Source organism: Gobio gobio (genome assembly GCF_949357685.1).
Source record: "Gobio gobio genome assembly, chromosome: 8".
NCBI lineage: Eukaryota > Metazoa > Chordata > Actinopteri > Cypriniformes > Gobionidae > Gobio > Gobio gobio.
Genome location: NC_137114.1, coordinates 46,670,457 through 46,683,237, shown reverse-complemented (window position 1 = coordinate 46,683,237; position 12,781 = coordinate 46,670,457). Strand labels below are relative to the sequence as shown.

General features: G+C 38.9%; 1 protein-coding gene across 2 annotated transcripts; it reads right to left on the bottom strand.

Moving 5' to 3' along the window:
- Positions 1 to 4,302: 4,302 nt before the first annotated feature.
- LOC307129914 (uncharacterized protein) lies at positions 4,303 to 12,490 on the bottom strand. Of its 2 annotated transcripts, XR_013816957.1 has the most exons (3): positions 12,361 to 12,490; positions 9,857 to 10,117; positions 4,303 to 6,251 (listed from the first exon to the last, which is right to left on the bottom strand). XR_013816957.1 is itself a non-coding variant. In XM_079822717.1 (2 exons), the coding sequence occupies exons 1-2, from the start codon at positions 9,951 to 9,953 to the stop codon at positions 5,413 to 5,415; spliced, it is 936 nt and encodes a 311-aa protein (XP_079678843.1). In that variant the 5' UTR covers positions 9,954 to 10,095; the 3' UTR covers positions 5,100 to 5,412. The 2 variants fall into 2 exon arrangements, 1 of the variants encoding a protein (XP_079678843.1); XM_079822717.1 differs by lacking the exon at positions 12,361 to 12,490 and having other exon boundaries at positions 5,100 to 6,251; positions 9,857 to 10,095.
- Positions 12,491 to 12,781: the final 291 nt, after the last annotated feature.

The window sequence follows — 12,781 nt, the reverse complement described above, 5'->3', positions numbered from 1 at the left end:
AACTATATCAGAAGTGAACAATGTTGGTCAATAATGTACATTTACACACAAACTGACCAGCGAACGCAACTTTTGGATGCCAAATCAATCAATGGGACTACAGAGGCTGTCGGGGAGATTAAATGTCATCACGCCGAAAAGGTAAGCTCAGTCCGCTTTTACAGCCTCGTTATGCTCATAATTGTGCTCTTATAAATTAGTCTAACTCAAATGTTCTGGGAAAATGTTTTGAGATAAAAACTGAAAGCGTTATCAGAAGCTTAGTGATGGTGACTTTGAAGTCGAGTGACCGTGGTGTAGTCCATTTATAGCTTACCTTTAGCTTTTTACTTCTGGTGACTGCATTTAGGCTTCAAAATGAATAAATGTTTTGTTCATCTGTGATAAAAGATGTCTCCCTTTACAATCACTAAAACGCTGTTGCTTTGTCAGTTCATCTCACAAAGTTCCGTTATAATCAATGAAGCTGCCAACAATGCTCAATAAATCTCTTACTTATATCGTGTCTACACTTTGTTTGTTAATGAGAGGTTTCGTGAGCCTGCTGCATAAAAACTCTGGCGTTTTGAGCGGTGGGTGGATTCCGATTGGCCATTGTGTTCAAGAGATCAACAACTATTTCTGTGATTGGCTACATTGCTCACAGCTGCAAAAACGCATCGTATATAATACATTAATTGGCTAATCTGGTGTACAAACCAAATGTGGCCCAGTTATCTTGAAACATATCTGTGCCAGTTTTGGCAAAGATGTGGGACAGTAATCACTGGTGAATCTGAATGTGAACCTGATGTGGCCAACACATGGCATAGCAAATGTGGCCCTAAAGTGACCCACATTTGATATGGCAAATATGACCTACGTACATGGCTGCTCGAAGCAAGATGGCGCCTTTGTTTGGCATGGCCGCTGCTCCGTCACATTTATGTAGTTTTTATTTGTTTGTTTTCGTCTATCTTATGGTCACATCAACCCTGCCTTTAATCTACTGTGTCTCTGCTGTTCGGACATACGATCGTTTCACCCTGATGAACATTGGAGTGTATATGGAAGGACTTTGTAACAACTGGGAAAGTTATAGTCAAACTTTTCCGCCCCCGTTGGTGTGTGTACCCAGCTTACATGAATTCCCATTTTTGTTTCGGGGCCGTAATCCCAAGAGGAGACGAAAGAGAAGGGGCTGCAGAGCTGGCGTTCAGGTCGGAATGAGACTGTCTTCGTGGATGGGGGTGCCCAAGCTTACATGCGGGTGGCGGCCGCGGCGGCTGCTGCCTGTTTTTCCCCGGGATACAGGTGCCCGCTGGACGAGATCCCCTTCGGTCATTGTGGGCCGGTGGAAGAGAAGCAGTCTGGAATTGCAGTTTGTAGCCGACTTGCCTGACCAGGGACTGACCACTCGGCACCGTTGGAAACCGCGTGATTGTATTAGTTGTTTGCGGCCACTACAACCTGCCATTAAGGAGACCGTCTTGCCATCGTCGCGCCATTTAGCGCTGCTAAATGCTCGTTCCATCACTAATAAGTAATAAGGCACATGCCATCAACAATCTTTTTACCAAGGAAAAGATGGATTTTATGTTTCTTACAGAAACATGGCAAAAGGATAAGGAATCTGTACATTTAAATGAGCTCTGCCCTGTGATGGGGACACCTCGAATGGCACGTCGAGGCGGCGGCCTTGCTGTTGTGTATTGTGACAGATTCTTATGCAGAGGAATTCACTCCGAAACATTCTCCTCCTTTGAGTCACAGATGATTAAGGTCGTTTCTGTTAATATGTTTTATTGTGTGGTAATTTACCGCCCTCCTGGTCCTACAGGCATCTTCCTCACTGATTTTACTGACTTTTTATCCTCTATAATCAAGCTGGAGAAAGTTTTAATTATTGGAGATTTTCATCTTCATATTGATGATACCTCATGTATTGCAGCTACAGATCTCTTATCTATTACGGACTCTTTTAACTTTACGCAACACATCTCAGGACCTACACATTTAAAGGGGCACACCCTGGACCTTGTTTTCTCATTAGGTCTAGAGATAGTAAATGTGTGTGTGGAGAATGTACATATGAGTGATCATAGTTGTGTTTTCTTTAACCTGAACTTACCTCGGGACCCCCTGCCCCCGAGAATTAAGGCTCAAAGGAGAGTTATTAACCAGGATGTTGCTGGGAAGTTTTCTATTTTGTTTGATCCATGCCACCTAAAGGGTTGCAGTGATGCAAATGTGCATGCTGAGTCTTTTAACAGCCAATGTTTAGAAATTTTAGATGAAGTGGCACCTGTAAAATCAAACATTGTTTCACTTAAAAAGCCCTGCCCCTGGATAAATAAATCTATCCAGAGTTGTAGAAGTAAACGTTGGATAGAGTGGTTATGGAAAACAACTAAAATCAAAGTTCACAAGCTCCATCTTAGGGAATTAACTGCTTCCCTAAATGAACTTCTGAAAAGTGCTAGAACTGAATACTTCTCTCAGCTAATATACTCTAATAAGAAAAAACCCAAATTCTTGTTTGACACCATTAACTCTATTGTTTCGCCATCTATACCTCCAATTGCAGTTATCTCTCCATCAGATAGTAATGTATTCCTTAACTTTGTTGAGAAGATTAGGGATATCAGAGATAGTATCTTACCTCCACCTGCTTGTATCAAGGCATGTATTTTGTCTCCTTCCCATCCGTGTTTTTCTTTTAAACTAGTGACATTACATGAGGTCACCACTCTGCTAGATAAGTTGAAACCTTCTTCCTGTCACAGTGATGTTCTCCCGACTATGCTGTTTAAGCAGGTTTTTGATAGTATTGGCCCCTGTGTTGTAGAAATGATCAATACTACTTTTGACTGCTGTGATTCCTAACTTCTTTAAACATGCTATTGTTGAACCTGTTCTTAAAAAGCCCAGTTTAGACACATCGAAACCCATGAATTATAGGCCTATATCCAAACTAAGATTTTAGAGAAAGTGGTAGCAGAGCAGCTTACTACTTTCTTAGAGATAAATTATATTTTTGACAAATATCAGTCAGGTTTCCATATAAAACATTCTACGGAAACTGCATTAATTAAAGTCTCCAGTGATATTTTGATGTCAGCTGATTCTGGGAAGCATACAGTGTTCGTTTTTACTGGACCTTACATCTGCCTTTGACACTATTGATCATAATATTTTGATTAATAGACTTCAGGATATAGTAAGGATATCTGAATTAGCTATAAAATGGTTTACCTCTTACCTTTCCGGTAGAAGTTTTAGTGTCTTAATCAGATCATGTCAGATACTGCAGGTTTTACTGAGTGGTGCACCTCAGGGTTCTGTCCTGGGACTGATTCTTTTCCTTCTGTACATACTGCCTCTAGGACAGATAATTGGCCAGTTTACTGATGTTTCCTATCATCTGTATGCAGATTAAGTTGTACTGCTCTTTTAACCCTACTGAGTTACATAAACTGTCTTCTTTAATCAGCTGTCTGAGCAGTATCAAGCAGTGGCTAAATTATAACTTTTTACTTCTGAACTCAGCTAAGACTGAAACACTGATCATTGCCCCTGAGCAAAGCATCCCTCAGATAAAACAACATATTGGTGCCCTAAGCTGTCCAGCCGAGTCTTAGGAGCCTAGGTGTTGTTTTTGATTCTGCCATGTCCTTGAAGAAACACTCGAATCAACTTATTAAAAACGGTTTCTTTCAATTAAGGAACATTTAGAAAATAAGAGCCTTGGTGTCAAAGGCCGAATTGGAGATGATTATTCATGCATTTATCTCATCCCGTTTAGACTATTGTAACAGCCTCTTTTTATTATTGTCTAAATAAGAAAGATTTGTCACCTCCAGACTGTCCAGAATTCTGCTGCAAGGCTTTTAACCCACACCAGTAAAAGAGCACATATCACACCGGTCTTAGCTTCACTTCATTGGTTACCAATGAAATTTAGAATGCACTTTAAAATTTTGGTTCTTACTTTTAGAGCCCTACAAGGACAGGCGCCCTGTTACATCTCTGACCAGATACAGCTGCGTACGTCTTCACGTAGTCTAAGATCAACAGGTCAAAGATTTTTAATGGCCCCCCACACACATTTTAAAACTAGAGGGGACCGTTCATTTCAAGCTATGGCACCTAGGCTGTGGAATGCATTGCCTCCTTCCTTACGCTGCCTCGACTTAGTTGAAAATTTTAAAACACAGTTGAAAACTCTTCTATTTAAAGAGTCTTTCACCTAGACTGTAGGGTGGTTAGGTCGGTCTTTAGTGCATTTCTGTTTATTTTTCTTATCTATTTATTGTTTTTGTTACTTGTTTGATTAGGTACTGTACTGTTGTGAAGCATTTTGTGATTTTTATCTGTGAAATGTGCTATACAAATAAATGTTACTTACTTACTTTACTTACTACATAATTAATAATAATTTGGGTCACTTTTGGTGCACAGTTGAGCTGTTAGGGCAAATATGCCCTAAATATCATAAAACATTTGTGGCCAGAATTCTGGTTTGGATGCAGCAATAATGAAGGACAAAAATGAACTCCAACTCTTTGTGTGATACAAGATCTGATCATTTGGTTGACAATAATACTGTACATCCCAAACATATTACCGTATTAAGAAAGAATTACGAGTGATGTGAGGAACTAATACACACATGGTGATAACCTAGATGACGAAAAGCTGTGATGATTAGTGTTCATTAAATACATCAATCAAGACAAGAGGTGCGTTCCATTCAACCGTAAGTGGACTGCGAAGTGGAGTTCACAGGGTTTTCTGCAATCTTAAGTGAGATTCCAATCCGAAGGGAGGGAATATGTTCAGTTCAGAGGGCACTGCGAACGATGTAGGGAATAAGGGAACATCTATGGGTGCTTCTCAATATCCCTCCTCGTTTCCTCGCTCCTCTGTCCTCCATCCTATGACCCAGAAACCGACCGAGCTCAGCCATCTTGTAGGACATCTCAATTCTCTAATTGCACCGTGAGGAGGCGAGGATCGAGGAGTGAGGAGGCTTCCTGAGGAGTCATGAGCGAGGATACACGGGTGTATCCTTTGCGGAAGTGTTTTATCGACTAAACATGACACACGTATTAATTCTCCTCCCCCTTCACATCTTGCCACAGTTTATTGACACAAATGTATGTCAAATAACAACAACTGACAGTTGCAGAATTATATCAAAGCACAAGAAAATGAAAGAAACTAACTGTAAAACTATAAACAACAAATAAAAAGCAGTTAATAACTGGGAACAAATAATTGAGTTAATTTTTTGCCGCAACACAAATCACGCAGTTAGCTAACAATGTATTAATTATAGCCAGAAACTGTGAGCTCATTGAAGTATTTATTGGAAGTTGTCAACGTAATGATTACAATATATAGAAAATATGAGCACTTGAAAGGTTTTTCTCATGTATGAATTCTTTGGTGTCGTTTCAGATGACTAGATAAAGTAAAGCTCTTCCCACAGTCACAACACACATGAGGCTTCTCACCTGAATGAATTGTCAGGTGTTGTTTTAGATGTGATGATAATTTAAAAACTTTACCACACTGATCACAGATAAATGGCTTTTCTCCAGAGTGAACGTGAAGATGATTTTTTAAACCTGAAGCATTTCTGAAACTCTTCTCACACTGAGTACAGTAGTACGGCTTCTCTCCAGTATGAACTCGCTCATGTAGTTTCAAGTTTCCAGAATGAGTGAAACTCTTGTCACAATATGAGCACTTGTAAGGTTTTTCTCCAGTGTGAATTCTTTGGTGCAGTTTCAGACCGTCAGCTCTAGTAAAGCTCATCCCACAGTCATAACACACATGATCTCTCACACCTGTGTGTGTTTTCTGGTGCAGTTTAAAACTGATCAGCCGTGGAAAACTCTTTCCACAGAGAGAACACACATGAGGTCTCTCATCTGAATGAACTATCATGTGTTGTTTTAGACTTGATGATGAAATAAAACCTTTACCACACTGATCACAGTTGAATGGTTTTTCTCCAGAGTGATGGAGCAGATGATTCCTGAGACCTGATGCTTGAGTAAAACTCTTTCCACACTGAGTGCATGTATACGGTTTCTCTCCAGTGTGAATTCTTGTGTGTCTGGTAAAGCTTACTTTTTGTCTGAAACTCTTTCCACAATGAGAGCAGGTGTGCCGCTTTTTGTCTTTTGTTTTTTTAGTTGTGAAGTCACAGAGTTTCTTTATGTCATTTAGTTTGTGTCGTTGCTCCTTCACTTCCGTCTGGTCTAAAATAAACATATAAAGTAGTCAGAATCAGTTCAATGAGGTTAAATGTGAAAATTACAAACACTTAACAGAAAAATTATTACAACACAATGAAAAAAATATAGAGGACACCGTGTCAGAATGAGCAGTCAAAGCAAGACACGCATGTCATGTCATGGCAACGACTTTTCAGACTGACAGATACGTAAAAGATAAATGGGACATTTGAGCGCTTTGTTACTGTTTTGTACGAGCTGTTATATTAATTATAATTCAAATTCTGTTTTATTTGTCACAATATTATTGATGATTGTTGAGAGGGGCACTTTTGATACATTTTTTAAAAGGGCAGGGGCTCGAGCCCCAAAAGCCCTCCCCTCTGCACTTGCCTGGTGTGTGTCCCCCATAGACCGTAAAAAAATATGGACGACGCGACTTCATTGACTTCCGCTGACCATAGTTGAAGCTTTCGTATGCCCGCTCACGGCGCTGACATCTTGGGACCGAGTCTGCGCAGTAGCGATCTCGGGACCGGAGTTGCGCAGTAGAGAGCAGGAAGTAGAGGCGCGATTATCAAGAGCCCGCCCACACTCTCGCAGATGCAAAATAATTCATTATGTTGGTGTGAAATAAACAGTTATAGAAATGTAGAATGTAGAGGTTTGAAAACTTGAGAAATGCGATGGCTTACGCTGATAACTATATAACCTTGTTCCAAGCAGCTAGTTCCATTGCTAGCACAGCGTCACAGTTCAAAAAATTCACTCCAGAAACGTTGTTGAAATGAAATACGAAATCTCCGGTTTATTCCTTGTTTTTAGGTATACAAAAAAGAATGTGAGCTGACTAATACACTTATTGTAGCAGTTATCAGTTATCATGAAAGAAAACCGTTCGCTTCCACCGTTCTCAAGATCAGACTAACATAATGAAATCAACATTATGCAGCCGGAGAAGCGCTTTTCATAAAGCGGCAGTACACTATTTTACCAATATGAACTAAAACTTACAAACACATGAATTCTAGCATGCTTTTAACATTTTAAGTACTATTTAACATTAATTCTTATTTACATTACCATGAATTGCACTTTGGCCTCTACATAGAAATTAAAGCTAAAGCTCCAATCTCCTCCCAAAAATCCGAAAAAAGTCTGTTAGTGCCTCAGTGAAAACTTCACTCAGAGAAGCCGTCAATCTCAGCTGTCAATCATGACCTCACACCCCCCGTTTTTATAGCATCACATAACTCACTAAAACTAAACTTATTTAAAAAACGAACACTTGAAATGAAATCATCGTAATAAAAACTGCCTAAAATGACAGAAACCATCTTTAGGAAACAATTATTTGAAGTGTAATTGAATTGTTTAGTGTGTCTCGCGTCCATTCAAATGCATGGAGGGGTGGGGTTTAGGAGCTATACTGGGACCAGCCACTGGGGGGCGATCGAGACACGGAAGCTTCAGTTTCTGACAGGAGCACTACAGGCTTGGTGTGTCCTGTCACAAAATGCGGCGAAAACTCCTACATGACGTTAATAGTTAGATTAAGATGTGTCCATCAGTACGTTTACATGAACAACAATACTCCGATATTAAGCTGATTAAGACCATACTCTGATTAAGAAACTACCATGTAAACAGCAATTTCTAATTACCTTAATCCGGTTAAAGCCATACTCGAATTAAACAAAAATCGAATTAAGACATGTGGAGTATGCCTATTTTAGTCGCATTATCCAAGTGCATTGTAGACATGTACACACCTTAATCAAACTATTAACGTCGTGTAGGAGTTTTCGCCGCATTTTGTGACAGGACACACACACACACCAGGCACACACACCAGGCAAGTGCAGAGGGGAGGGCTTTGGAGGCTCGTATCAAAAGTATATAAAGCGCCCCTCTAAACAATCATCAATAATATTGTGACAAATAAAATTTGAATTATAATTAATATAACCGCGCGTACAAAACAGTAAAAATGCGCTCAAATTCCCGTTTATCTTTTACGTGTCTTTTAGTCTTAAATGTTGTTGCCATGACATGTTGCTATGGTGAGTGACTGCGTGTCTTGCTTGACTGCTCACTCGGACGGTCGGCCTCCTCTATATTTTTTTTCTTTGTGTTGTAATAATTCTGCTCATTGTAAAAGTAAAATACAATAAGTTTGTATCTGTAATCCCAGATTCATAATTGTCTGCTGCCAACAGCGGTCGGGAACCTCTAGGCTCGCGAGCCATATGCCATTCAGTGAACTCTTGTGGCTCGATGGCAGAAAAAAACAATCCAAACAATCACGATTTTGAAACCTCAATTTTCATCATTAATCAAAGCTATTATTCGAAATGTAGGCTGTCAAGAAGGAGGCAAGATGGGCAGTGTCTCTTAAAAAAAACTGAAAGACACAATATATAAAACTAATATATATATATATATATATATATATATATATATATATATATATATATATATATATATATATATATATATATATAAATATATAAATTACATTAAAAAGTATAAAAATCACTCGTTTTTATATAGTCACACTGTTCAACAGCGACACCCGCAGGTAAAGTTACAGTGGGTTGCCTGCCTGAGCCCATTGATTTGAACAGACCCACGAAAGTCGCGCTATGATTGGACGCCGGACAGCGTAGTGTGGCATGGGGACGTAATGACGTACCATTAATCGAGCTATGTTCTGTAACATGTAAAACGGGAACATGAATGTAATATTCTAAAAGCAACTCATGTAAACGCCTTAATCAGAATATTGTCTTATTCAGAGTAAGGTCAATAATTAGATTACTGCTGTCCATGTAAACGTAGTCCATGTCTACAATGCACTTCGATAATGCGATTAAAATAGGCATACTCCACATGTCTTAATTCGATTTGTGTTTAATTCGAGTATGGCTTTAACCGGATTAAGGTAATTAGAAATCGCTATTTACATGGTAGTTTCTTAATCAGAGTATGGTCTTAATCAGATTAATATCGGAGTATTGTTGTCTATGTAAACGTACTGACTGATGCATGCTCTGTTCTCAAAGGGGGATTTATGCTGCCCTCCCAGTTTATAAAATGGGAGGTTGTCCCTAGAAGATGCTTTTCCCAGTCTTGGCTTTTCATGGAGCTCATGAAAAGGATGGAGAATTTAGAACAGAGCCATATCGCCAATAAAAAGTTGATTAAATGTTAGCCTATGGTGTTTTTGACTTAAGTGGACCTGACTGAACTAACATTAACAAAGATGAATAAATATTGTAACAAATGTTTCGTTGATTGTTAGTTAATACATTAACTAATGTTAACAAATGAGACCTTATTGTAAAGTGTTAAAGTATCTTTAAAATAAAAATGGTAAATGGACTGCATTTATATAGCGCTTTCAACAGACCCATGGCCATCCAAAGCACTTTACATATTGCCTCACATTCATCCATTCATACACCGATATTTGATGTGCAAAGGTCAGTTCTGTAATTCACTGCGATTAAAACTGATAAAATATGATCATTTAGATGCATTTCTCTATCATTTATCATCCATATACTGATTATTATTTCACAGCTACTAAAGCAGTCAATAATGAAGAATCAAGAATGGACACCAACCTATTTGTTCCTCAGTATCTTCATGTTTTATTCTGGATGGATCTGGATAACTCATGTCTTCAATCTCCTCTTTAATCTCCTCTTTAATAAACTCCATCTTTAACAGTCACACAAATTTCAGCTGCTACACCTGGAGTTTGTCCTTCTCTTGTAGGATGATGTGAATATTTCCAGTATTTATTGGTGAATTGTTGTGGGAGGGGCTTCACTGCAGGTGTGAACTGTGATCACTGTGAGATACTGACGCCCACAGGACCAGATCTGGAAAAATCAAAGATAAATTACTGAAATTTATACTGGATTACCAGAGTTGACCAGACCCAGCTCAATTTTTATTTTGTTAATATTTTTTTTCAAGACAAACATAAATACTGATGAAAACCGAAATATTAAATGTCATGGCTGTATATTTACTGAGTAACGCACAGGTTTTAAAAAAAAAATTTTTTTACGTTGGGTGAATATTGGGTGAAATAATCTGAGATTTGGAGCCAAATTAGAAAAATTGTTGCATTATATGCCAACAATGGCCATTTAAAATGGGAAAAAACACTGCCCCAAGTTTGCATGCCTGTAACTCAAGAAGTATTAATGATATCCCAAAATCCTCTTATATTCTGGTTCTTATCAAGCATTTATTTTGGTTTCTTCATTTTAAAGGCCCAATATGGTAAAATGCCAGAGATATGGAGATCTTGATGTTGTTCCATGAGTAAATTGGTCAATTGTTCACATTTTCAGTGGTCAAAAACCAAACGTGGGTTACTTTGCATACAGCTGATACTTTTGTCTTTTACAGAGGAATATCTGAACAAATAATGTTGAAACTAGAAATGGATCTCGTTTTTTTCTATCAACACAATTACATAATATACCTGAGAGCCATAAATATTATTTTTCCAAAGTTTATGTGCCTGTCACTCTAAAAGTATTAAAGCTGCAGTCTGTAACTTTTTGCGCTCTATCGGTTAAAGGTCCCATTCCGCATGATCCCATTGTTCAAACTTTAGTTAGTGTGTAATGTTGCTGTTAGAGCATAAATAATACCTGTAAAATTATAAAGCTGAAAGTTCAATGCCAAGCGAGATATTTTATTTAACAGAAGTTCCCTTTCAAAGCCTACAGTGAACGGCTGGCTTGGACTACATCCTGGTATTTCCTGCTTTAATTACGTCAGTAGAGCAGTAGAACAGACTAACCTCCGCCCACAAAGAAACGCGAAAAAGGGGGCGCGGTCTTGTTGCTGTCCCACGTGGAGAAGCGGACGTGTCGCGTGGAGAAAAGGAACTGTTGCGTTGAGTGTGTTTATCGCCATGTCGTCGAGACGCTGTTATTTTCATCCAGGAGTCAAATCACCTTTGTTTGGCTTTCCCAGGGACGCTGTAGAGATTATTGAACGCATACATCTCTCCGTTAAGAGGCGTGACCTTTCCAACATGCGCTAAGCTGCTGTCGAATCACAACACAGGAACTGCTGGCACCTGCGCTAAGCTGCGGTCGAATTACAACACGGTAAGCGCTTGCACAATCAGAACTCGTTACGTGTTTCTGAAGGAGGGACTTCATAGAAAGAGGAAATCACCAGCCGTTTTTAGGACAGTGAAAACAGCGGTACACAGATAAGTACATTGTATGAAAAATACTGTGTTTTTTTACACGCGAAACATGAACACATGTTATATTGCACACTGTAAACACAATCAAAGCTTCAAAAAAACACGAAGAACGGGACCTTTAATAAACAGAACTGCATGCGTCTTGCAGAAAAACATTGCAGCTGGAGCTACTTCTCTCTGTTTATGTCTATGGCGAGTCACGCAGGGACTGTGCTCCTCCACAGCGGCTCCTACCAGACCGGTCTGAAATAGTCCCAATATAAACACTTATTATAAGTGTACCATACTGATTCAGAGTAAGATAAAACACGGTTTGGAAAATGGATTCATGTTGTACATTCTCATTGTATAATTTTTGTAATTCTTGAACACAAAAAAAGTTACGGACAACAGCTTTAAAGATATCTTGAGATCCTTCTATTCTTAATTATTTTCATTGGGTAAAATGGTTGCTGCTGTGACATGGAATGACCCTTTAATTACATTTAAACGAAGTGAACATATGTTTTCTGTCAGAAATATGTAGTATTTTGATACAAGTTAGATATTATTTGCATTAAAAACAAGGTTTGTTCAACTCTTGTCCAAAGTCTGAGAGAAACAACAGGACCATGTTTAGCTGAGCTGCTGAAAAGCCTCTTTGCCTCCAAAAGTTCCCTGTTTTCACCTCATTCATTATGCTGATGTCTGAGATCTTCTGTAAAGTGGCACATTAAGCACATTTTATTGGTGTAATAGAGTCAGAGTCTGTGAAAAACTCTCTGCCAACATATTATTACTCTAATAATAAACCAGGACACACAACGCATTTCATTACATTGGTCCTTAAACATGTAAACTCTGGAGCTGATTAATGTTAAACTCTGTAATCTGAGAAACATCTCTCACCTGCAGACTGGAAATATAAGGCATCTGAAAGAAATATTCCACTTTTGTCCTTCATTCACGTTCGTTAACAGCGTCGCTTTCAGCTTCAACTGGAGTGTCTGCTCTCCTCTCTCGCGTTTCTCTCTTCTGCGCATGCTCAGTGCGCGTCATTTTTCTTAAAGGGGCCGCTTATTCTTAAACGGTTTCAGAATCAATCGCTGATTCCTAACGCTTCGAAGCTTCATGATGCATTGTTCTGAAATCGGTCATCACTATATAAGTCGTTATTTAGGGGTTTTTTTTGTTTACAAGAACTATTATCGTCGCTTCATAAAGTTATTGTAGAACCACTGTTGTGAGATGGACTTTGTAACAACGTCTTTAGTACCTTTTATGGGTCTTGAGCAACATTATCCGTCTGCAATACCGGAGGCTGCCCTTT

Coding starts and splice junctions, on each gene's coding strand:
- LOC307129914 (XM_079822717.1), bottom strand. CDS start 9,953: ATGGAGTTTATTAAAGAGGAGATTAAAGAGGAGATTGAAGACATGAGT. Junction 6,252..9,856: donor AGATACTGAGGAACAAATAG/GTTGGTGTCCAT, acceptor TGTTTATTTTAG/ACCAGACGGAAGTGAAGGAG.